At 33.5% G+C, this 25,372-nt stretch overlaps 2 protein-coding genes across 2 annotated transcripts; both read left to right on the top strand.

Moving 5' to 3' along the window:
• Window positions 1–9,689: 9,689 nt before the first annotated feature.
• LOC131631060 (acetate--CoA ligase CCL3-like) lies at window positions 9,690–12,748 on the top strand. The gene is made up of 3 exons (XM_058901851.1): window positions 9,690–9,973; window positions 10,522–11,109; window positions 11,705–12,748. Exons 1-3 carry the CDS (start codon window positions 9,758–9,760, stop codon window positions 12,605–12,607), a joined length of 1,707 nt encoding a protein of 568 aa, XP_058757834.1. The 5' UTR covers window positions 9,690–9,757; the 3' UTR covers window positions 12,608–12,748.
• Window positions 12,749–12,899: 151 nt separating this feature from the next.
• Window positions 12,900–14,875, top strand: LOC131631067 (protein trichome birefringence-like 4). Its single transcript, XM_058901856.1, has 5 exons — window positions 12,900–13,458; window positions 13,546–13,738; window positions 13,824–14,020; window positions 14,099–14,257; window positions 14,369–14,875. Exons 1-5 carry the CDS (start codon window positions 12,953–12,955, stop codon window positions 14,712–14,714), a joined length of 1,401 nt encoding a protein of 466 aa, XP_058757839.1. The 5' UTR covers window positions 12,900–12,952; the 3' UTR covers window positions 14,715–14,875.
• The last annotated feature ends 10,497 nt before the right edge of the window (window positions 14,876–25,372 follow it).

Genomic DNA, 25,372 nt, shown 5'->3' on the forward strand with positions numbered 1-25,372 from the left:
TGTGTGTGGTATAGCAGTGAAACGCTTGGGTCTTGAGAGTTTGCTCATCTCAAGGTCTTAGGTTCGAATCCTGTTAGGTACAAATTGCTTATTATAATAAACAATTATTTAATAAACAAAATAGTTGAAATATTAATAGTTAAAATAAATCAAACTATTTAATTTACTAAATAATTACTTTATTAAATATTTAGTAAAATAGTACTCTCACCGTTACTTTTAAAGTGTCATTTTAGCAAAAAGTTCTTCAACCAAGATAGTGGATTGTTAGAGTTACTTTTCCTATCATACCCTTATTTATTTTTCTCTTTCCAAATAAATTCATTCATACACTCTTTTTTTTCAATAACTAATTGAAAAATGTGAGGTGGAGTTATTGAGAAAATAAGGGTATAATTGACAAATTATAACATTAAATTACAAAACGACACTTAAATAGGAACAAAAAAATTCTTCTAAAACGACACTTAAAAAGGAACGGAGGGAGTATTTAATTAAAGAAATAATTTGTTAATTAGTTTAATTATTAATATGTCTATTAATTAATGATATTAATATTTTATTACTATTTAATAAATTAGTTGAAATATAAATATTTCATAAACTATTAAAATTTAATAAATTATTTAATACTTCAACTATTGATATTAAATACACTATTTTATCATTAATTAATAGTTTAAATATTAATAATTGAAATATTAAACAATTTAATTATTTAATAAACTAATAGTTTAAGTTGAAATATTAAATAGTTAAAATATTTGATAAAATTATTATTTTAATAAATTAAATAGTTGAAATAATAGTTAAAAAAATCCTTTAAATTAAAATATTTAGTTTATTAAATAATTAATTTATTAAATATTTTAAATATTTAATGTTTAAAGTATAATGAAGAAATTATTTCATATCTCAAGGTCTCAAGTTCGAATCATGTTAGGTACAAATTATTTATTAAAAATATAATTATTTAATAAACAAAATAGTTGAAATATTGATAGTTAAAATAAATCAAACTATTTAATTTATTAAATAATTAATTTATTAAATATTTAGCAAAATAGTATATTAATTGATGAAATAATTTATTAATTAGTTTATTTAATAATATGTCTATTAATTAATGATATTATTTTATTACTATTTAATAAATTAGTTTAAATATAAATATTTCATAAACTATTAATATTTAATAAATTATTTAATACTTCAACTATTGATATTAAATAAACTATTTTATCATTAATTAATAGTTGAAATATTAATAATTGAAATATTAAATAATTTAATTATTTAATAAATTAATAGTTTAAATATTAATGGTTCATATATTAAATAGTTAAAGTATTTGATAAAATTATTATTTTAATACATTAAATTGTTGAAATAATAGTTAAAAAATCCTTTAAATTAAACTATTTAGTTTATTAAATAATTAATTTATTAAATATTTTAAATATTTAATGTTTCAAGCATAATTAAGAACTTATTATTTCATATTTAAAAAATTATCTAACATTTGAAGCATAATTAAATGTATTACGTAAAAATATTTCAACTTAATTAATGGTAAAATAGTTTTCTAAATACCAAATAATAATTAAATATTTAATATTATTTCATCTATTTAATAATTATGTCAAACTATTTAATAATTTTTTCAACTCATATGTCTATTTAAATAATTATTTAATATTTCAATTACACATTACTTAATCTATTTAGTGATACATTAAGTGTGGTTTATGTTATTTGGCTTTAATGCTATGATGAGTATGGTGTTTTTAGTGGGATCATCTTTGCCTTTTTGGCCGTAATGGAATTTGAGGGTGGTAGTTGTGTTTTCTAATTGTATTTGTAATGAAATTTAAACATGGTATAGGGTAATAGCATTCAATACTAGGATGGATAGGACCATGAATCATTTTAAGGTTGTATTGTTAGGATACCACACCATCATGCTTTGGATACTTTGAATATACTTTATTGGTCATGAAGTAGCTCACGTTTTGTCATTCCAAATGGCCCATTAGTTTTGGTCGAACGACAACAATTTGAACTTGACATGCTTAGAGCATCTCCAATGGTGCAACCCATTTTTGGGTTCTTTATGGGTCCCACTAGCCACATCATCTTAAAATAATTTTTATAATTTTTATTTTAATTGTATAATTCTAAAAAGTTATTATTGGGCCCACAACTTTACCTCATAAACTAATTTGATTGGGTACCACAATTTTTTCATAGTTGCATTGCAATGCAATGGTACTATGATGTGGCATGTCTAGGTGGAGAACTTATTAGAAGGAACTACCATTGGAGATGGTCTTACAACCTAGCCAATTTCTTCACATGTTTATTTCCTTTTGGCCGGTGAGTTTGCAACTATGATTCTAAGTGGATGTACTAAACTTGTATAGGACACATCATAGTGCAACGTGTTCAAAAATAAAAGAAAAAGAAAACCTACTTACGACTTTACATTCATACGTAAAATATGATGGTATTATGAAAGAAAACGGCTTGAGTATATTTTTTATTAAAATTTAAATATATTATTTAATTATTTTGGTTCATTAGATTTTTTTCTAAAAATCCACCACTAGATTTGCAACTTTGGATCTAAATGGATGTGCCAAACTTGTACGGGCCACATTATAGTGTCACTTATTAATTACCTTCCTATCACGGGAGAGAGTAACAGAAGATTAAGATTTTATGCTTCGAACAGCTGTTACGAAAGTACTATTTAACTTTAAAACTTTAAAGTATCATTCAAATAAAAATTCAGGTTTTAACTTTAGACACATATCATCTCAAATTTTCTATTGTTAGTTTAAAAAATATTCTTACGTCTCAAACTTTTGAGAGGCCCTGTGTAAGAAGTTGAAGTTATTTTTAATTAAATCGTGAAAATTTGTTAAGGGGCCCTATTTAATCGTAAATTAGCAGTGAAATATATAACTGGAGGCCCTTTTTGCCATAGCTTAAACATGAAAAAATGTGAGGCCTTGTGCTGTAGGTCGCCTTGCACACCCTCAAAGACGGCTCTGTTCTTACTGTTGAATTTTATATCAGATATACAAGTATTTGAAAATATATATATATATATATATATATATATATATATATATATATATATATATATATATATATATATATATATATATATATATATATATATATATATATATATATATATATACTCTAAGAGTAAGTGTTCAACACTTACTCCAAATCTTAACCATTGATTTTTATTAATCTAACGGGTTTAATTGATCATTTAATCTAATTATTTTTGGAAATATTTTTTTTATATAAAACTTTAATTAAAACCGTTGGATTAATGACAATCAATGATTATGATTTGGAGTATCTTGGAGTCAATCTAACCATCCTCATATATATATATTCAATCTAATTGCTAAAATTAATAAGCAATTAATTGTAGAGAGAAAATAATACTCATTAATTTTAACCATTAAATTGAGAAGAATTAATGGTCAAGATGTGGAACAAGTCTTGATAACTTACTCTTGGAGTAAGAATATCCTTCCCCATATATATATATATATATATATATATATATATATATATATATATATATATATATATATATGGACGTATCAAATGAGAACTTTGGTTATTATGAGAACTGAGAACTTTTAATAATAACCATACGATTTAAATTTAATGTCTCAGATTTCACTCAAATTTTAAGATACAATAATTAATACTCCCTCCGGTCTCAATTATAAGCAAACATTTAATTTTTAGATTCATTCAACAGTCAATGTATTTAGTCTAATAATAGACTAAATACATTGATTGTTGAATGAATCTAAAAATTAAATTTTTGCTTATAAATGAGACCAGAGGGAGTAGATAGATTCTGGCTTAAATACATATCACATAAATGCATATCTGACCATTGATTTTAAATCGTATGGTTGTTATTAAAAGTTCTCAGTTCTCATAATAACCAAAGTTCTCATTTGATATGTCCCCTATATATATATATATATATATATATATATATATATATATATATATATATATATATATATATATATATATATATATATATATATATATATATATATATCATTTTCGACTTACAATGATTTTTATAAATGTATAAAAGAGGATGTTCTTCTTTGCTTGGTATGAGTTATTTTGACACTTGAGTACTTGACCATGAGATTATTGCAAAATTAGACCTTTTACTCAAGATGAGAGAGACGGTTGGAAATTAAAGTTTTCTTGAAAATTGTGACGTGAAACTTTGTGATAAGCAAGAGACGATTCTCACAAACGGTGTGACTTTTTTGTATGTGGAATAGAAAATTGGTGATAAGTTGGTGAAGTCCATCATGGAAAGTCTCTAACACGATGGTGGAAGTTCTAGTGAACAGCTAGAGGGCACCTACAAGATTAACACTCCAACACTCAAGTCAATGAAGTCATATAGGAGAAACTTACAAGTGTGTAATGAGTTATACCTTGGTGTGACGTAGAGTCATACTAATATCAGAACGATTGTTAGAATTGCCCCGGATGAATGTGGCACCTTGTGTGAGAGGCCTAAGGATGAATTCCAACGGTTGAGATGGGAGTGATGTCTATTTTGTATGTGGCTCATTAGCGAAGGTACACTTGTCTGTCAATTTGAATGGGTGGAGTCTTGCATTAACCTCCGTATTGGGTCAATCTTATTGTATCCTTTGACCGACACAGAGTGAATATGATGAATTAATTTTAAAAATTATCATAATAAGGGTGGGGTAATTCAACCAAGAACACAAAGTAACACCATAAAGCACAAGCATTTAGCCTGTCAACTGCCTTGTCCTCCAAGTTAGAAGCTTCATTCAATTTTTGGTATATGTATACCAAACAGCCGACCCCCAGTTCCACTCGCTAATTGAATCCAAATCAAATAAGTACTGGAGGTATGCAACATTCACGTAGGTTGCACTTTTGTCCACAAAATAGACGTGCCAACCAAGAACATGAAGTAACACCGTAAAACACAAGCACGCTGGTACTGAACAAAAAAAAATCACTTTCCTCGCTTACGGATGTTTCTGCCGCATTTAGGCGCTCTTCATATAATGTCGGCAAGAAAGAGAACTTGTCATGAGTTCCATTAGTTGAAGCACACTAGTTAAAATCCTGTTCTGGCTGAGCTCGCAAATATTCGACCATCCATTCAATTGCATCGTTACAACTGATCTGAGAGTGGTTAAGTAATCTCTCTGTAATAGGAAGTTGTAACAGGTATACGAAGTCATTTAATGTGATCATCATCTCCCCAACAGGAAAGTGGAAAGATGAGGTTTCCTTGTGCCATCTCTCGCAAAATGCCCCAGCATGTCGTAGCTGATATTCTCAGAACCGGAACAACATAGTCCGGCAAGCCCGGAGCCAAGGATGGCCTCCCTAAACCAATCCTCCCGAGGCTGAACAAGATCAACTATTTTTTGCGCGTGGTTCACGGACTTTAGGGTTGGTCTTTCCTGTAAAAATAAAAATTAGTATCAATGTTAGTCATTAAAATATTTGTGTGTGAAATATTAAATGAAAAATTGTAAACAAAAATACCTCTCTTGCCCAAACATGTGAAGCGATATGGGTGTCATAATTTATCAAAAGGGACGTGCCATAGGGTCCTCTTGGACAGACCTCTCGGCATTCTACATTATTGCTGGACGTAGCCGTGCGGCCTGCGTATCAGGAGCAGCCTGTGTTTAAACCTGTTCCGCTTCGGGTCCCTACTCATTATCTCCGTGATCTCGAGACGATGACACATCAACCAGGCGGATCCTCGGGACCCTTCTAAACTGTTCAGCTCTCTTACGTCGAGCGGATGCTGTCTAGCTTGGCCTGCCAAATCTCAATATAGGATTCTCAATCATAATCTTGAAAAAAATAACATTAATTAAAAACGCAATGAAACAATGAAATAAATTTGAAAAAAATAAAACTTAGGTAATATTTCAGATTAACATATCCAAAAATTCTTTAGAGGAGATTTCTGATATGCACATTCGAACACCCTTACGAATAACCATTGTTGTACAGATGCGTGTTCTTTCCCCAGATGCCCCCCAAAAAAATTTCAATAATGACTAAAACAACTATATTTTCCAAATTAAATTTCTATCTAATAATTTTGAATGATAATAAACTACCTATTACATACATGCAAGTACAACAAATGATTAGGAAAAACTTACTCAAAATCGGAGCTTTTGAAAAATTGTTGAAATGAGTAGAAGAAAAACTTGCTTCGGTAACACTTACTCCGTCAAAGTATCAGAAAAACTTGCTTCAGTAACTTGTTTATAGTGAAGGATTTGAAGATTTTGTGAATGAAACGGAATGTATTCAATGAAAATGAAGCATGAGGGATTATGTCTGCGCCAAATATATATTCAAAACATATTCGAATATGCATCTTTGAAAATCCCATGAACTTAAATTATGAGGTTGATTCGGAAATACAAATGCGAAATCCCTCTGATTTTGAAAAAAAAAAATATTGTTTTAATGATTCATATTTTAGAATTTTCGTCAAAAATCTTTAAGAAGGCTTAAAGTACTTTAAAAAATTCTCATTGTTAAATAGATAAATTACCCATAAAAAATTATGGGATAACCTAAGCCTCAAATATTTGATTACTTAAAATATAAACAGATAAAAACAAATTTTAACCAACAATAGTATATTTAATGACACCTCATTTAAAATATTCTTTTATTAATTTAGATTTTATTTCTCTTAACATTTTACAGACTTACTAAACAAATTTTGAGATTATTTATTTTCCTTAAAGTATTTGATATTCTGTTGCCGTTGATATCAGAAAGTACTAAAGTTTTCTATATAAAAATATATTTAGGCCTTTTTTATATAGGTAATAATGGCCTTTTATTTATTTATAGAGTAAAAATTATTTACATTATGACACATTATATGAGCTTTTGGTCCATTCAGGTTTCTCTCAAGTCTAATTTCTACTTAAATTCTAGTTATATGTGAGCCGCTTTTCTCTCTCCAAATATATATTGTGTTAATATTATTTTTCTAAAACCATTGTTATATTTTTAATATAAAGGTAATCCTTTACAATAAATTATTTAGATTAATTGATTTTTTTAAATTTTAGATTCTTAATACAATATTAATTTTATTTGAATTAAAATCTTAAATTAATATCAAGCATCACTTCTAATTTAGTAGTATACTTTATTTGTATCATAATAAAAATAAATGCATAAATATATATAAATATATTCCAATAAATGTATACTTCTCTATATTTGTAATAACTGCCTTATTTGTAATAATTACCTTATTTGTAAAAATACATTACCCTAAAAAATAGGCATTTTTTAATTTCCCTTAATTACATCATCATCTAAATAACATTATTTGTGTGAAATATTAAATGAAAAATTGTAAACAAAAATACCTCTCTTGCCCAAACATGCGAAGCGATGTGGGTGACGTAATTTCTCAAAAGGGACGTGTCTTAGGGTCTTCTTGGATAGACCTCTCGGCATCCTGCCTCATTGCTGCACGTAGTTGTGCGGCCTGCGTATCAGGAGCAGCCTATGTCTGAACCTGTTCCGCTTCAGATCCCTACCCATTAACCCCTGTATCTCGAGACGATGTCGCATCAGCCAGGCGGATCCTCGGGACCCTTCTAAACTGTTCAGCTCTCTTATGGCGAGCATATGTTGTCTAACTTGGCCTGTCAAATCTCAATATAGGGTTCTCAGTCATAATCCTGAAAAAAATAACATTAATTAAAAACGCAATGAAACAATGAAATAAATTTGAAAAAAATAAAACTTAGGTAATATTTCGGATTGACATATCCAAAAATTCCTTATAGGGGATTTCTGATACGCACATTCGAACACCCCTACGAATAATCATTGTTGTACAGATGCGTGTTCTTTCCCTAAATGCCCCAAAAAAAACTATCAATAATGACTAAAACAACCATATTTTTCCAAATTAAATTTCTATCTAATAATTTTAAATGATAATAAACTACCTATTACATACATGCAATGTACAACAAATGATTAGGAGAAACTTACTCAAAATCAGAGCTTTTGAAAACTTGTTGAAATGAGTAGAAGAAAAACTTGCTTCGGTAACACTTACTCCGTCAAAGTATCAGAAAAACTTGCTTCAGTAGTAACTTGTTCATAGTGAAGGATTTGTTGATTTTGTGAATGAAACATAATGAATTTAATGAAAATGAAGCATGAGAGATTATGTCAGCACCAAATATATACTCAAAACAGGTTCGAATATGCATCTCTGAAAATCTCATGAACTTAAATTATGAGGTTGATTCGAAGATACATATGCGAAATCTCTCTGATTTAAAAAAAAATTGTTTTAGAGATTCATATTTTAGAATTTTCGTTAAAAATTTTAAGAAGGCATAAGAGTTCTTTAAAAATTCTCATTTTAAATAGATAAATTACCATAAAAAATTATGGGATAACCTAAGCCTCAAATATTTGATTACTTAAAATTTAAACAATAAAAACAAATTTTAACCAACAATACTATATTTAATGACACCTCATTTAAAATATTCTTTTATTAATTTATATTTTATTTCTTTTAACATTTTACACACTTACTAAACAAATTTTGAGATTATTTATTTTCCTTAAAGTATTTGATATTCTGTTGCCGTTGATATCAGAAAGTACTAAGTTTTCTATATAAAAATATATTTAGGCCTTTTTTATATAGGTAATAATGGCCTTTTATTTATTTATAGAGTAAAAATTATTTACATTATGACACATTATATGAGCTTTTGGTCCATTCAGGTTTCTAATTTCTACTTATTTACATTATGACACATTATTTACATTAACACATTACATGTGTTAATACTATTATTTTTCTAAAACCATTGTTATATTTTTAATATAAAGTTAATCTTTTACAATAAATTTTTTAGATTAATTGATTTTTTTAAATTTTAGATTCTTAATACAATATTAGTTTTATTTATTTATTTATAGAGTAAAAATTATTTACATTATGACACATTATATGAGCTTTTGGTCCATTCAGGTTTCTCTCAAGTCTAATTTCTACTTAAATTCTAGTTATATATGTGAGCCGCTTTTCTCTCTCCAAATATATATTGTGTTAATATTATTTTTCGAAAATCATTGTTATATTTTTAATAAAAAGTTAATCTTTTACTGTACAATAAATTATTTAGATTAATTGATTTTTTTAAATTTTAGATTCTTAATACAATATTAATTTTATTTGAATTAAAATCTTAAATTAATATCAAGCATCACTTCTAATTTAGTAGTATACTTTATTTGTATCATAATAAAAATAAATGCATAAATATATATAAATATATTCCAATAAATGTATACTTCTCTATATTTGTAATAACTGCCTTATTTGTAATAATTACCTTATTTGTAAAAATACATTACCCTAAAAATTAGGCATTTTTTAATTTCCCTTAATTACATCATCATCTAAATAACATCATTTGTTATTTTTGCATTGATTATAATTGAAATAGTATATGAATAGTAAATATTGTTAATAAATGATGTGTAATACAGCTAGTCATCGTTATCAGAAAATTAAGAGACTATAAATAAACACCAAATTGTATACGTTTTTCTTCAAACATAATCGGAACGTGAGAGAGATAGAGAGAGAAAGAAAGTAGTAACAATGGATACGAAACAGGATATTGATTATTTGCCAAAGAACGCGGCGAACTACACCGCTTTAACGCCGTTATGGTTCTTACAACGCGCAGCTCAAGTTCACCCAACCAGAAAATCTGTTATTCACGGATCCCGTCATTACACGTGGCACCAGACTTACCAACGTTGCCGCCGATTCGCCTCCGCTCTCTCCAAACACTCCATCGGCCCCGGACACACCGTAACTGATTTTTCTCTTTTTAAATCGCTAATCTTACTTTGACTTTTTCTTTTTTAATCGCTAATCCTGATTTGACTTTTTGTTTATTCGGTAATCTCAATTTGCCTTTTTGTTTATTCGGTAATCTTAATTTTCCTTTTTGTTTATTCGGTAATCTTAATTTAACTTTAGTTAATCCCTGTTCATGAAAAGGTGCCGAATCTGCTGGATGATGATGATGAACTTTTTTTTTTTTATGAATAGACAGTTTTTTTTTTTAATGAATTTTTGTATAAACTAATTTTCTGGAATGTTTTTATTGTAATCAGACAAAAAAAGTAGTTTTGAATTGTTTTCTGATCTTATTTATTTATTTATTTAATTAATTAATTATTTATTTATTTATTTATGTAGTAGCTATATCATAACAATATCAACATTGTTTAATGATGTTTGTACTATGGAGTGTGTTCATGTTTCACTCTAATTCAGTTTTCAATTTTTTGTTTTTTTTTCTATTAATTTTTTTGGGTAAGTAACCTAATTTTGTTATGGTAATGTAACAACAGGTAGCTGTTATTGCGCCGAATATTCCGGCTCTCTATGAAGCTCATTTTGGGATTCCGATGGCGGGGGCGGTGTTAAATCCGGTGAATATAAGGCTAAATGCGGCAACTATTGCTTTTCTTCTTGGTCATTGTACTGCGTCGGTTGTAATTGTGGATCAAGAGTTTTTTAGGTTGGCGGAAGAAGCTTTGAAAATATGGTCTGAGAAATCTGAGACATTCAAGTCTCCGATTTTGATTGTGATTGGAGATGAACACTGCGATCCTGAGTCGCTTAGATATGCTTTGAGCAAAGGAGTTGTTGAGTATGAGGATTTTCTTCAAAGTGGTGACCCGGAATATGATTGGAAGCCACCGGAGGATGAGTGGCAGAGTATTGCTTTGGGTTACACGTCTGGGACGACGGCTAGTCCTAAAGGTGTGGTTTTGCATCACCGTGGAGCGTATCTGATGGCTCTTAGTTGTGCACTTATTTGGGAAATGAATGACGGAGCTATATATCTTTGGACTCTACCTATGTTTCATTGTAATGGCTGGTGCTACACTTGGACACTTCCAGCTATATTTGGCACAAACATATGCCTTCGTCAGGTAAAGCTAATGTTGATGTCTGTCTGATGGGTTTGGTTTCTTTTCGAATTCATTTATATTTGAATACTTTAAACAAATAGTTGTTGACTTGTTTTGCCTCTCCACGTCGTAGAAGAATTTGAACAAACCACTATTGTTTTGTGATATGTGATTCAGTACAAAGTTTTGCTAAATAGTTGTTGTAGCTTAGTAGAATTTGAAGTTTGAACTAACCACATGAGGTTGACAACACTCATACTTATTGCATTGATTAATATAAAATTTTGTACAAGTCTTGATTATAGTTTGCAATTTTAACTTCAAGTTTGATGCTATCATTAATTATAATGCAAATGTCTCATGAACATGAACACATGATTTAGGGCTGTTTTAAAATAAATTGTAGCATGATTCAAATATGAACTTATGATACTTTTGACCAGGATTTTAAATGCTGCCATCTTTTGGCAGTTTGTAGTTGATTAACTAGTGATAATATGCTATTTTGTTATCTAATATTGATATCTACTTTGTTGAGAGTTGTTTCTTATTTTCTTTGACTACTAGTAAAGCTGATATTTACCGCCAATCAAATTTTCTTGATGTGTTTATACAGGTGTCTGCAAAGGCAGTATATGAAGCCATTGCCAAGTACAAAGTGACTCATTTTTGTGCAGCACCAGTGGTGCTTAACTCAATAGTTAATGCTCCTCCTGAGGAAACCATACTTCCTCTACCTCATGTTGTACGTGTGAATACTGCCGGTGCTGCTCCTCCTCCTTCTGTTCTTGCCGGCATGCATAAAATAGGATTTCGTGTCACGCACACTTATGGTCTTTCAGAAACCTTTGGCCCGTCCGTCTATTGTGCCTGGAAACCTGAGTGGGACTCACTTCCCCCGGAATCCCAAGCCCGGCTCCATGCAAGACAAGGGGTTCGGTTCCTTGCCTTGGAAGGCCTGGATGTCGTCAACACAAAAACCACGCAACCTGTTCCTGCAGATGGTAAAACTGTTGGTGAGATCGTGATGCGTGGTAATGCCGTGATGAAAGGCTACTTAAAGAATCCTAAAGCTAATGAAGAGAGCTTTGCAAATGGATGGTATCATTCCGGTGATCTTGCTGTAAAGCACCCAGATGGATATATAGAAATTAAAGACAGATCAAAGGACATCATCATCTCGGGAGCTGAAAATATCAGCAGTGTAGAGGTAGAGAATGCTCTCTACTCACATCCTGCTATACTGGAGACATCAGTGGTTGCAAGGCCAGATGAGAAATGGGGCGAGTCTCCATGTGCGTTTGTCACGTTGAAACCTGGAGTGGATACTAGTAACGAGCAGCGTCTAATTGAGGATATAATGAAGTTCTCCAGATCAAAGTTACCTGCTTATTGGATCCCAAAATCGGTTGTATTTGGACCGTTACCTAAGACAGCTACCGGGAAGGTTCAGAAGCATCTGCTGAGGGCCAAAGCAAAGGAGATGGGGCCTATCAAGAATAAGATTAGCAAGTTGTAATCAATGAAGAGTGATAATGTCGATAAAAGCTATGAGTTCTTGCTATTATATGTGCCATATATTATTATTAAGATGGTGATGATCAGTAAGAATTATTGTTCTATAATAATTAATAATAAAATCTTTTAGCTGTTCTTAAAAGTAGTTCATTGTTTTTATTCTGTTATGCAATTTGGATTACCTTAATACTCCTTGATTGCTACAAAAGATCTTCATAAAAGTTGTAAAATATTGTTAGACTTTAGGTTCTAGTTAGTTTCATTAGTACAATACAAAAATATATAAGTAGCTCCTCTACTATTATATTCAAATTTTCCACATGTATATTCTTCTTTGAAAATTCTCATGGCGTGCCTCAAGAAACCGTTGCTGAATTCATCAGAACATCAAAGAACTCTTCAACACCCTTTGTTACGTCCAAGAACTCACATTTTAACAGTCCCTTTTTTCCTTCTCTCCCTCTTTCTCCTCTCAGCATCATACTCCACCAACTCATCCAATGACAACAACACTCCTTCCGTTCCTTCTCCTCGATTTCCATTTTCTTTGAGCCGTGTGTTGGCACGCGTACCATTTACTTCCGACACTGTTTCAGAATCGCAGAGCAACACTTTCTCTTCTGTTACAGCAGCAGAAAGAATGCTAGGAAGCTCAGCAAACAGAGACTTGCAAGACCTCGATTCATGCGATATCTTTGATGGTTCTTGGATTCAAGATGACTCTCATGAACCAATTTATCAACATGGGTCATGTCCTTTTCTTGATGATGCTTTTAACTGCTTCAAGAATGGACGTTCAGATTGCGAGTTTCTTAAATATAGCTGGAAGCCACATGGATGTCAAATTCCAAGGTTCTATAATTTCTAACTTCTTAATCCTTAATTTATTTCTTTATCGTGTCGTAAATTTGAATTTTTTTCATGAATGTATGCATATAGGTTTGATGGGTTGAAAATGTTGCACATACTAAGAGGTAAAAGAGTGGTGTTTGTAGGAGACTCCTTGAACAGAAACATGTGGCAATCTTTGGTTTGTGCTTTGAGAGCTTCTCTTAAAGATAAGAGCAGAATCTATGAAGTTTCAGGACGCCGCGAATTCAGGATTCAAGGTTTCTTTTCTTTCAAATTCAAAGTAAGTTCAAAAAAATGTTCTAGCTGTATGTTTCTAATAAAAAATTCCAGTGCTTGATATTGTCTTTTTTTATTATGTTAAATAGGATTATGGATGCTCTATAGATTTTGTGAAATCACCATTTCTTGTTCAAGAATGGAAAGTGTTGGGCAACGACGGAGTTCCTCCAAGAGATACACTTAGGCTTGACATGATTCAAGCTTCTAAGTCTCAGTACTATAATGCTGATATAATCATTTTCAACACAGGACATTGGTGGAATCATGACAAGACCAAAAATGGGTAACAAAACTGTTCTGTTTCTTTCTACTAATAATAAGTTCTTCAGAGGCTAATTAGTATCAGTTTTCATTTTTGCAGTAAAAATTACTTTCAAGAAGGTGATCATGTCTATGAAAGATTAGAAGTTTCTGAAGCACTAAAAAAAGCACTGAAAACATGGGCTAAGTGGGTTGATTCAACTGTTGATAGCACGCGTACAAGGGTTTTTTTCACAGGATTTTCAGCTTCTCACTACAGGTAGAATAATTAAATAAGCTGAAAACAGCTTATGGACATGGCATAAACTTTTTCTATAAGCTCTCTTAAACAGTCTCGCGAGTACTTAATAGTCTCGATATAATTTTGCAGAGGAGGGCAATGGAACTCTGGAGGTAAATGCGACGGCGAGAGACGACCGATAACAAACGAGAGCTATCTTGCAGCATATCCATGGACAATGGGAATTGTGGAAGATGTTATAGCAGAAATGAAGACGCCGGTGTTATACCTCAATATTACCAAAATGACTGACTACAGAAAAGATGGACATCCTTCAATATATAGAGAACCAAGTTTCTATGAAAACAAAGGGTATAGAATGGTTCAAGATTGCAGCCATTGGTGCCTACCTGGAATTCCAGACTCTTGGAATGAAATCCTCTATTCGATTCTACTCACAGCACACACGAATTTTATGGCTTCTGCAAATTATTGATAATAGCATATGATTTTATTTTTATGGTAGAGAGACATACTCACAGTAACCAATGATAGAAATAGAATGTCATTGCATGATAAAGATTGCTGTTACTTGACAGCAAAATACTCAAATCGTTGTAATGAGTGATAAACATCAGTTAAATCATAGACACATTATATGCCATATATATAATTAAATAATAAAATTGTTTACTTTGTATTGTTGTTTGTTCTATAATACTGAGATAAATAGTATGTAAAATATACTGTATGTATTGTTGTTTATTATATAATACTGAGATAAATAGTATGTGAAAAATGTACTGTACTTTGTATTGTTGTTTGTTCCATGATACTGAAATAAAAAGTATATGAAAAATATACTGTACTTTGTATTGTTGTTTGTTCCATAATACTGAGTATAATGTATGTGAAAAATATATGTTCTCCTATTGATGGATGATAATGCAATTTCTCTTAGTATGACCCAATAAGATAGGCAAAATATATAACCGGGCGATAAGGATATAAATCTTTTAACAGAATAATTAAAAAGTACAGTCCAATTCATCGCGGGCTATTCAACAACACAGACATAAAGCACATTAGTTTTGTCTCAATCAAGAGATGTATGCCTGTGCTAGCAAGAAGAATATCGTTGACCTATAGCACAAGAATAATAAAACTGCTCCCACTAGTCGTTAATAAATGTACTAATCGAAAATATTGTCATTGAAACTAAATGAAGTTACAACTTGGTCAAATTTCAAATTTTCTATATGTGTTTTAATCCATAAATAGATTTTTGTAACTTGTATACTAAGTGCTCTTCGTCTGCTTCAGTAAAACCTTCGGGTTGAACCATGTAAATATTTTCAATAAGAAATTCATTCAAAAAAGCTATCTGCACATCTATTTAGTAAAGTTTCAAATTAAAGTGTGCAACCAAAGGCATAACAACCTGAAAAACATCGTTGGTAAAAACAAGGGAGAATGTCTCTGTAGTCCGTATTGAAGAGTAATTCAATATTCAGAAGATGGACTGATCTTCTGATGGTTACTCAGAAGATAGTATTGACCAGAAGATGTTATCTGGGTCCCATTAGCTTAGCTGTTTAGTAGTAAGGGTACTTTAGTATTTTTGTAGTACTGTACTGTTTGTACCTTAGACTTGTTCACTAAATTTACTGTTTTAGGGCTTATGTGGCAAGATTTTCTTTTCTTATAAATAGCACTGTAATAGCTATCATTAATAGTAGAATACGACATTTATTCTCTCATCTCTTTTGCGCCGTTATTCTATTATTCTCTTTGTCACTATCTTTATTCATTGTGCACCAACAATTGGTATCTAGAGCTCCGGTTCCAAACACAGGGAAACACGAGTGAACGTGAGTTTGTGTGACTGTGTGATTGATTTTGTTTCTAGGAAACAAAGTTGTGTTGAATCACATTTTTCTTGATTGTTTGTGGGTTGGGAAACACTGTGTGAGTGTGAGTGAAATCTGTTTTTGTCTGCACAAGTTTAAAGATGAGTGGAAGCAACTTGAATACCAAACTTCCAGTTCTTGATGGTAAAAACTGGAATAGATGGATGATTCAAATGCGTGTATTATTTGGTGCTCAAGATGTTCTAGATCTTGTCACTGGAGGATATATTCCGGTTGCAGCGGATGCAACGGAAGAACAAAGAGAAGCGCAGAGAGAGACGAAGAAGAGAGACTAAAAGGCGTTGTTCTTCATCCATCAGTGTGTGGATGTGAATGTGTTTGAGAAGATTGCTGATTCTATGACGTCAAAGGAGGCGTGGGATATACTGGTCAGGTGTTACGGTGGTGACGTATCAGTGAAGAAGGTGAAGCTTCAATCCCTGAGAAAGCAATATGAGAATCTCAACATGAAGAACAATGAGAAAGTCTCTGAGTATATCTCTAGAGTGATTGTGATCACTAATGAGATGAAGGCTTGTGGAGAAACTCTTTCTGAACAAGTAATCATAGAGAAGATATTAAGGTCACTTACTCCTCAATTTGATTATATTGATGTATCCATTGAACATTCTAAAGATCTGGAAACCATGAGAATAGAAGAGTTGCAAAGCAGTTTAGAAGCACAAGAGTTGCGTCTGACTGAGAGAACTTCTGAGAGAGAAGTTGAGCAAGCTCTGAAGGCTTCTTTTGTCAAGAAGGACCAGAAGCATAGACGTGGTGATAGATTCCAGAAGGAAGACTCAACTTCTGGTGAGAAGAGATATCAGAAGGGAAAGGATAAGAAGAAAGTTCAATGTTACTGTTGCAAACAGTTTGGCCATTTTGCTAGAGACTGTTTGGCAAACAAAGGAAGGAGATCAGAAGAAGCAAATATAGCTAGAGGAGGATTAGATGATGAACCTGTGCTATTGATGGCTTCAGAGTCGGACAAAAGATGTTCGTCAGAATGGTGGTATATGGACACTGGGTGTTCAAATCACTTGACTGGAAACAAACAATGGCTGATAGACTTTGACTCTGAAAGGAGGACAAAGATCAGATGTGCTGATGATAAGTACCTATATGTAGAAGGTATGGGAAATGTCAAAGCCAAAGTGAAGAATGGAAAGATTGTTCTGATCAAGGATGTTTGGTATGTTCCTGGAATCAGAAGCAATCTGATGAGTGTGGGTCAGCTCATTGAGAAAGGTTTCTCAGTTGTTATGAAGAACAATCTCTTGAAGTTGTATGATTCCAATCAGAAGTTGATTATGCAATCTGAACAGGGAATCAACAGAACATTCAAGGTGAATGTAGAAACAGCTGAAACAGAGTGTCTGAGTGCTGAAGGCTCAGAAGGTGATAGTAAGCTGTGGCACAAGAGGTTGGGGCACTTGAACTATAGAAGTCTGGGGCATCTAAGTTCTAAGAAGCTCGTACGTGGCATTCCTAAGATTGTAAAGCCTGAGAAGTCATGTGAGGTATGCATGAAAGGCAAACAACCCATATTGCCATTTGTATCAGAAGTTGCTCCAAGAGCAAAGCATGCTCTGGGAGTAGTGCACTCTGATGTGTGTGGACCATTTCCAGAACCTTCACTTGGAGGAAATAGGTATTTTGTGTCTTTTGTGGATGAGTTCACAAGAATGACGTGGGTAACTCTCATTAAGTTTAAGAATGAGGTGTTTACAGAATTCCAGAAGTTCAAGGTGAAGGCTGAGAAGCAGAGTGGTCAAAAGATAAAGATTCTCAGAACGGATGGTGGAGGCGAGTATAACTCTACAGAATTCCAGAAGTTCTGTGATGATAATGGAATTGAGCATGAAGTTACTGCTCCTTATACTCCTCAACACAATGGTCTTGCTGAACGTAGAAACCGTACTTTGCTTGATATGACGAGAAATATGCTTAAAGAGAAGAAGCTTCCTCATAATCTATGGGGAGAAGCTGTTGCTACTGCAGCATATGTGCTCAACAGGTGTCCAACGAAGAGGTTGGAGGAAATTGTTCCTTTAGAGAAGTGGACTAAAGAGAAACAGAGTGTTAGTCATCTGAAGGTATTTGGTTCTGTGTGTTACAAACACGTTCCAGAAGCTAGAAGGAAGAAGCTGGATGATAGAAGAAAAGTGATGTTATTGGTGGGGTACCACAGTACAGGTGCATACAAGCTCTATTGTCCAGAGACTAACAAAGTTGAAGTCAGCAGAGACGTCATTGTGAAGGAATCAGAAGTTTGGGATTGGAGAAAGTCTCAACCAACTTCTGATGTAGAGATAACTTTTGAAGAAAAGTTAGAGTCAGAAGATGAAGAATCTTCTGAAGACGAGTCAGAAGATGAAGCATCTTCTGAAGATGAGTCAGATGGAGAATCTGATTCTGATCCAGATTCTGATGATGATCCAGAGTCTGGTGGTAGTCATGATTCTGGAAGGGAAAGCTCTGAAGACATAGGGTCTGGAGGACAAGCTTTTGGAGATGATCATGGAGGTGGTGACTCTGGAGTAGCTGACTCTGAAGTAGCTCAGCGACCACAAAGAGTCAGAACTATACCAAGAAGGTTTGCAGATTTTGACATGTTGCAAGACACAGAAGTTGACTCAGAAGGAGAGGTCATTCAGTGCGCCATGTTAGTAGATTTTGAACCAGTGAGTATAGAAGAAGAGCTCAAGAAGAAGGTCTGGCTGAATGCCATGAAAGAAGAACTTGAGGCTATAGAAAGAAACAAAACTTGGAAGCTGACAGAACTTCCAAAGAAGAAGAAAGCCATCAGCGTCAGATGGATTTTCAAAGTAAAGCCGAAGCCAGATGGATCAGTTGGTAAATACAAAGCAAGGCTAGTGGCTAGAGGTTTTCTTCAGAAACCTGGACTAGATTACTTTGAGGTGTTTGCTCCTGTAGCTAGACATGAAAAATTCAGACTGGTGATTGCGTTAGCTGCGAACAGAGGTTGGTCCTTGATGCATCTGGATGTAAAGTCTGCATTTCTGAACGGTCCATTACAAGAGGATTGGAGCAAGCGCCTAGAGCTTGGAATTTGAAAATTGATTCATTTTTCAAGAAGCAAGGGTTTCAGAAGTGTGAGATGGAATATGGAGTTTATGTGCAACATTCTGGAAGCAATATGATTCTGTTGTGTCTTTATGTTGATGACATATTGCTTACGGGGAGTTGTCCAGAAGATCTGATGAAGTTCAAGAAGGTGCTGATGAATGAGTTTGAGATTACAGACCTTGGGAAAATGTCATATTTTCTAGGGATGGAGATTCTGTACTCAAGATGGTATCATTCTGCATCAGTTGAAGTATGAGTTAGAACTTCTGAAGAAATTCAAGTTGGAGAATTGCAAAGCTGCTGTTACACCGTCAGAAGTGAATCAGAAGTTGGACTCTGATTCTGAAGGTGAAGATGTTGATGCTACGGTATTCAAACAACTGATTGGTTCTCTAAGGTATTTGTGTAATACCAGGCCTGATATATGCTATGCAGTTGGATTGGTTAGTAGGTTCATGAGTAAACCTAAAAGGTCCCATTACCAAGCTGCTGTCAGAGTCTTAAGATATGTCAAGGGAACTCTGAAGTTTGGCATATTGTTTCTGTCATACCCCAAAATTTGCCCATACATTTTCTCCTATTTCAAATTCAAATCAATACACAAAGCTCCTAGACACACTCTCCTATACAAGGCTTTGAAACTAGGGTTTGGCTTATTCAAAGAAAAATCAGTGAATCAAATGGCTCCAAGGCATCTCATATGGCTCGATATATCTCACATCATCTCCATGACAAGTATCAAGGCCTATCTCAAAGTTCTGGTCATTCAAAAGCTCAGAAAGTCAACAGTCGACTGGTTGACCTAAAAAGTCAACTGTGGTCAAAGTGAAGTCAAAACTCCTGATTTTTTGTCAAAATCTTCATATTGAAGTATCATTCACCATTTGATCAAGAATTGATCATGGTTCATCAAGGAAAGAACAAAAATCAACAAATCAAAAAGTTTCTAAATTAAGGTTTTGTATAGGAAAAGTCAACTGAACTTTGACCAGCCATAACTCTCACATGGAACATCATAAATTTTCCATCCAAAGCTCATTTTGAAGGAAATTTGATTCTCTACAATTTTGTCTCTCACATGCCAAGTCCAAAAATGCTTCATTTGAGAGATATGGACTAAAACATTATAGGTCATTTTCAAAAGTCAACAAAAGACACTTTTTTCAAAAGGACACACAGGGAGCATGGAAAATCATTTTGATATGAGACCAAAGACAATGGTTAGAGGACTCTCCAAGGTTTCTAAAAAAGGTCCTAAAACACTCCCATACCTCAAAAATTGAGAGAGATAGACCTTGTCAAAGTTGGGCTATTTTGGAGGGAAAAATGCGAAGAAACTTGGAATTTTTTGCGAATGGGCCCAAGATATTTTGATTCAATCTTGATCCACAAGTCACCCAAAGCCTAAGAACCAATTCCCACGAATTTATTTGGTTTATTTAATTTATTATGATTTTTTTATTCTAATTAAAAAGAATTAAAATCATGTAAATTAGGAGAAAATCCAATATTTTATAAAAGATGTGATTTGGATCTATTTTAATCACCAAATATATTCCAAACTCAATCAAAATTCGTGCACTATTTGATTGGAACAAAATTGAATCAATATTGGCCAAAGTTAGAAGCTTTTGACAAACTTTTCCAATCAATTTTCTCCAAGATAGAAATCAAAGATTCTAATTGATTTTTTTCAAAAATATTAACCTATTCTCCTCTCTATAAATACTTGAAGCAATCCTAATGCTGAGGGGGACGAAAATCTGAGAGAAAACCCTATCAAGAAAAGCATATTTTCTTCAAAAAAATTGCAATTCGGTTTGGAAGATTGGAAGGATTTCAAAGGGCTTTAAGCATTGGTTCGTGTTCCTTGGTGATTACTGAAGCGAATCGGACACTCCTACGCATTCAGCACCCCCAGAAATCTCTCCTCCAAGCCACGGTATGTAGCTTTCAAAACTCGGATTCGTTTAGGGTCATTCACGCATTATCTGTAGAAACTAGTTGCATATATGAGTTCATGATATTGTGGTGATGCTATCTGGATTGTTAATTGCATTATTATGCTTGATTGATGATGGTGGCCGTCCACGAAATCTAGGGTTTCTAATTAGGGTTTTGCGATTCAGTAAGAATCAGGCCTTGAAATCAGTATAGACAGGTTCAGACGGCCAAGACGAAGCCAACGGTGGTTTTGATTTTTATTTTTGTGCATGTATATGCAATCTAGCGTTTGGCAGGTGTGGAAAGTACAGCTTTTTTTTATAGCTATCTGTAAATGAGCGCTGTAAAAAAGCTATTTGCAGATTTTTGTTAAAGAAGATGATGGCGTGTCATCCTGGTATTGGTGCGTTTGAAATCGCGCGCGGTTTTTTTAAGCCATGTCACGTGATTCATATATATTGTTTTGCGCACATATTAATATCAGCAAGCGTGAATGGATGGAATGGTGGAAACGTCACATGTGTACCAAAGGGGGAGAGGTTCGATCCTTGTCCCCAACATATTTTTTTAGAAAATGTTCTTGCAGGTTCCCATGTACCACAAGCCCTAAGAGTTCACGGTACACCTTCATATGCTGGCCCTAGGATTGTCTCCACTCCAGATCCAACGTATGCAAAGGCGAAGGTCTACCATGTTCCTTCCAGAAGGCGCCATACATGATCAGCCAGCTAAGTTCTCCAATTTTTCTTATTTTTAATTGCATAATCTATATATTAATATATGTATATTATTATTTTTATTTGTCATTTGTTTTCTTTCTTTCACTATTATAAATTTTATTTTCAAAAATCTTTTTTATATAAACAATATATTATTTTCTTTTATCCTTATTTATCTATTTATTTATTTATATTTTGTTTAATTATACTTATTTATTTATATATTTTTAATAATTCATATATACATTATTTTTATTCCAAATATTCCATAAAAATGTTTTTTTCACTCAATTTAATCTTCTGTCCCGATTTAATTAATTAGGTCGCAAGACCAATAATTAATTAAATCGATTTATCATTATATTCTATTTGAATTTGAACCAGGATTTATTCTACACTGAGAATTTTTTGTGCCTTGCCTTTCAGGGTTATCAACATGGTTCACTCCGGTAACGCGCCTGATCAAAAACCCAGAGCTAAGTACCTTACCTTTAAAGCATATTTTAATTCCTTTTAAAATCAAGGGTTTGTCTTGTCTTCACTATCTCTGCCTTGCCTCTTTCAGGGTTACTCCCGAGGCTTTCCGCCAACCGTATCAGATCAAAAATCGAAGCTAAGTTTCTTTTACCTTTTTTATTTTATTTTATTGTTATTATTATTGATTAGGGTTAACCCTAATTATCATTTGAATCGATAATGCACTCACCCATTCTTCTGTTTATTCTTTCTTTTCCAATCTTCAGGGTTTGTCAATCGCCAAAGCTACGAGTACTGGTAACCCTAAACCCTGACATTTCTTGCCTTTTATTATTACTTATGTCAAACCCTGTTAAGGGATCCGCTGGTTACAATTTCCCTTCCCCATATTTGTTATGTTGCTGCGTGGTTAGTAATCCTAGGGAGTGCAAGCCTTGTTAACTGAATTAGAATCACCTAATTATAAGATAATATAATTGAATATAACCACGTGATTGTTGCACACACGCACACTTTTGGGGTAACCTCTCTGTTGCCTTGTTGCCTGTTGCCTGTTGCCTTGTGTTTTTTGCAGAATAAGCCATGTCCCTCGAATACGAGGATACCTCAGCCATGTTGCCTCGATAAATAAAGGTCGTACGACCCTAATGATGCTGCCTTCGATACACTATATGACCTCGACCCTCGGAAGTTGCCTACGGAAAGGCTGAGGTATCCTCTGGTTGCCTACGAATAAGGCTATTCTGATCCTTGCCTTAGACTACCTGCCCCTCTATGGCATGGGACAGTCTTATGGCAAAGGATATTTCGATGACCCGTTTACCTCCAAATGAAAGGCTTCCTGCCCTCTATGGCATGGATAGACTCTTTCACCCTGAAAGGCTAAAAGAACTCTTTTTTTCAAAATATAAGGTAATTGCCTCTAATTGCCTTGCTCTGGCTAAAATGTCTTTTATCAACTTTTTCTTTTCTAAACACTTTCAAGGCTACGCTCATTTACGAGCTAAAGTCCTTGTTTCTTCATCTTCTATACATTTCTAAACTTTTGGTTTCAAAACGAGCAAAGCAATTAAGAGCCCATGGAAAACCATGGATGCAAAGGGTGCCTTACACCTTCCCTTTGCATAATTACCCTCCGAACTCAAAATTTCTTTTAAAGGTTTTTTTCCTGTTCTTTTAGCCTTTCTATTTAATTTGGATAAAATAAAAGTCGGTGGCGACTCTTGCTATCCGCACATTTCAAATAAAAGTCAGTTCACCGTATTACAGAACTGGCGACTCTGCTGGGGATTCAAATTCGATAAAAGAGGGGTTACCTTAAAAGTTTAGGATTCACTTAAATGTTTTCTATTGTTTGCTTTGTTTGTTTTATCTTTCAGGGGCGTTTTGGGAAAATTGAAGGACGAATCCTATTCCCGGATTCAAGAACACTTAAGATTAGGAGTGGCATAGTCATGGCGACCTCTTTCACATATGTGGGAGATGAGTCAATATGAAGTTCACGCTTGAGTTAGGACTCCATAGCATATGCACACCTTTCTCAAATGAGGGGGGTCTATGTATGTGTCTGTGGGTGCGCCGGAGCTCAAGGACCTTTAGTTACCCTTAACCCATCCTGGCCTTTAGGAACGTAGTGGGGGGACTACCCTTGACAAATGTTAAGGACTAGTCGCTACCCGATGCTACAATTCAGATAGGTTCTTTCTCAAAGTATCATTGCATGGTGCAAATGCATCATGTCCGAGGGTGCTTTAGAAGGGCTTACAATTCTGGATAACTTGTAGAACCTGTTGCTGAAATCTCCTTATCCATAGAAATGCCTTTGGGAAGGACACCTGATCTAAAACTCCATGCAAGCCTTAAACCAAAAATTGTGTGATTTGTGTGGATTTGTTTTTCTGTGATGCATCATGCATACATGCATTCATGACATGGCTAACTCATCTCAAGGAGAAAAAAGGTATTTTAACCATAATTTGTTTTGTAGGTTATTTAAATAATGGGAATCCTAATCAGAAAACCTTTCTTCCTCAACTTCAAGAAAGTACCTACTGCATTAAGACTCTTATGTGATGATATTACTGGTTCTCTTGTTCTTTCTAAATCTCTCAACAAACTGATGAGTTTAATGCGAACCAAAGTGGATGAAGCTCTCCTCAATTCTATGATGCAATTTTATGATCCTCTTCTCCATTGCTTCACTTATAGAGATTTTCAACTGGTACCTACATTGGAAGAATTCTCTTACATAATGGACATGCCCATACCTGATCAAATCCCTTACACTGGTGAGGAAGGAGGTCCTAAGTTGGAAGACATTGCTGCTGCTCTACACCTACCAAGATCAGAAATTAACAAAGTTTGGATCAACAAAAGAGACTACTCTGGGATACCTGTGGATTTCTTGATCGAGAAAGCTAAGATCTTTGCTAAAGCTTTAAGCATGGACGCCTTGGAAAGTGTTCTAACCCTGTTGATATATGGACAAGTTCTTTTTCACCGCTGCGACAAAGTTGTTGATAGGGCTGCTATCAAAATCTTCCTTAGCAAGAATCCTGTTCCTACTCTACTTGGTGATTTATTGCATTCCATCAACGCTAGAGTGACAAAGAGACGAGGTTGTGTTCTAGGGTGTATCCCTCTCTTACATAGGTGGTTTATTTCTCACTTACCCCGATCCTCAATAAAGAATGAAGAAGGTTTGACTTGGATTCAAAGGATTATGGAGCTTTCATACGACGACATCATTTGGTATCCAAAGAAATTCGAAGGAGTTCAGTTATATGACCGCTGTGGAGAGTTCCCTAATGTGCCTCTTCTTGGCATCCATGGAGGAATTACCTATAACCCTATACTTGCTCGACATCAGTTTGGTTTTGCTTTGAAAGATAAGCCCCGCTCCATATATCTTAGTGCGGAAAATTTTGACTATGGTTCAGATACAACTGAAAAAAAGAATCGCTTCATTAAAGCTTGGTATGAAGTAAAAAAGGTGGGTGCAAGAGAATTGGGAA

Source organism: Vicia villosa, linkage group LG1, assembly GCF_029867415.1.
Source record: "Vicia villosa cultivar HV-30 ecotype Madison, WI linkage group LG1, Vvil1.0, whole genome shotgun sequence".
Classification (NCBI taxonomy): domain Eukaryota; kingdom Viridiplantae; phylum Streptophyta; class Magnoliopsida; order Fabales; family Fabaceae; genus Vicia; species Vicia villosa.

Excerpts from the sequence above, each read along its gene's own strand:
- LOC131631060 (XM_058901851.1), top strand. The coding sequence starts at position 9,758 with ATGGATACGAAACAGGATATTGATTATTTGCCAAAGAACGCGGCGAAC. Across the intron at positions 9,974-10,521 it reads CCATCGGCCCCGGACACACC|GTAGCTGTTATTGCGCCGAA; the intron begins GTAACTGATTTT and ends ATGTAACAACAG. Across the intron at positions 11,110-11,704 it reads CAAACATATGCCTTCGTCAG|GTGTCTGCAAAGGCAGTATA; the intron begins GTAAAGCTAATG and ends GTGTTTATACAG.
- LOC131631067 (XM_058901856.1), top strand. The coding sequence starts at position 12,953 with ATGGCGTGCCTCAAGAAACCGTTGCTGAATTCATCAGAACATCAAAGA. Across the intron at positions 13,459-13,545 it reads CATGGATGTCAAATTCCAAG|GTTTGATGGGTTGAAAATGT; the intron begins GTTCTATAATTT and ends GTATGCATATAG. Across the intron at positions 13,739-13,823 it reads TCTTTTCTTTCAAATTCAAA|GATTATGGATGCTCTATAGA; the intron begins GTAAGTTCAAAA and ends TATGTTAAATAG.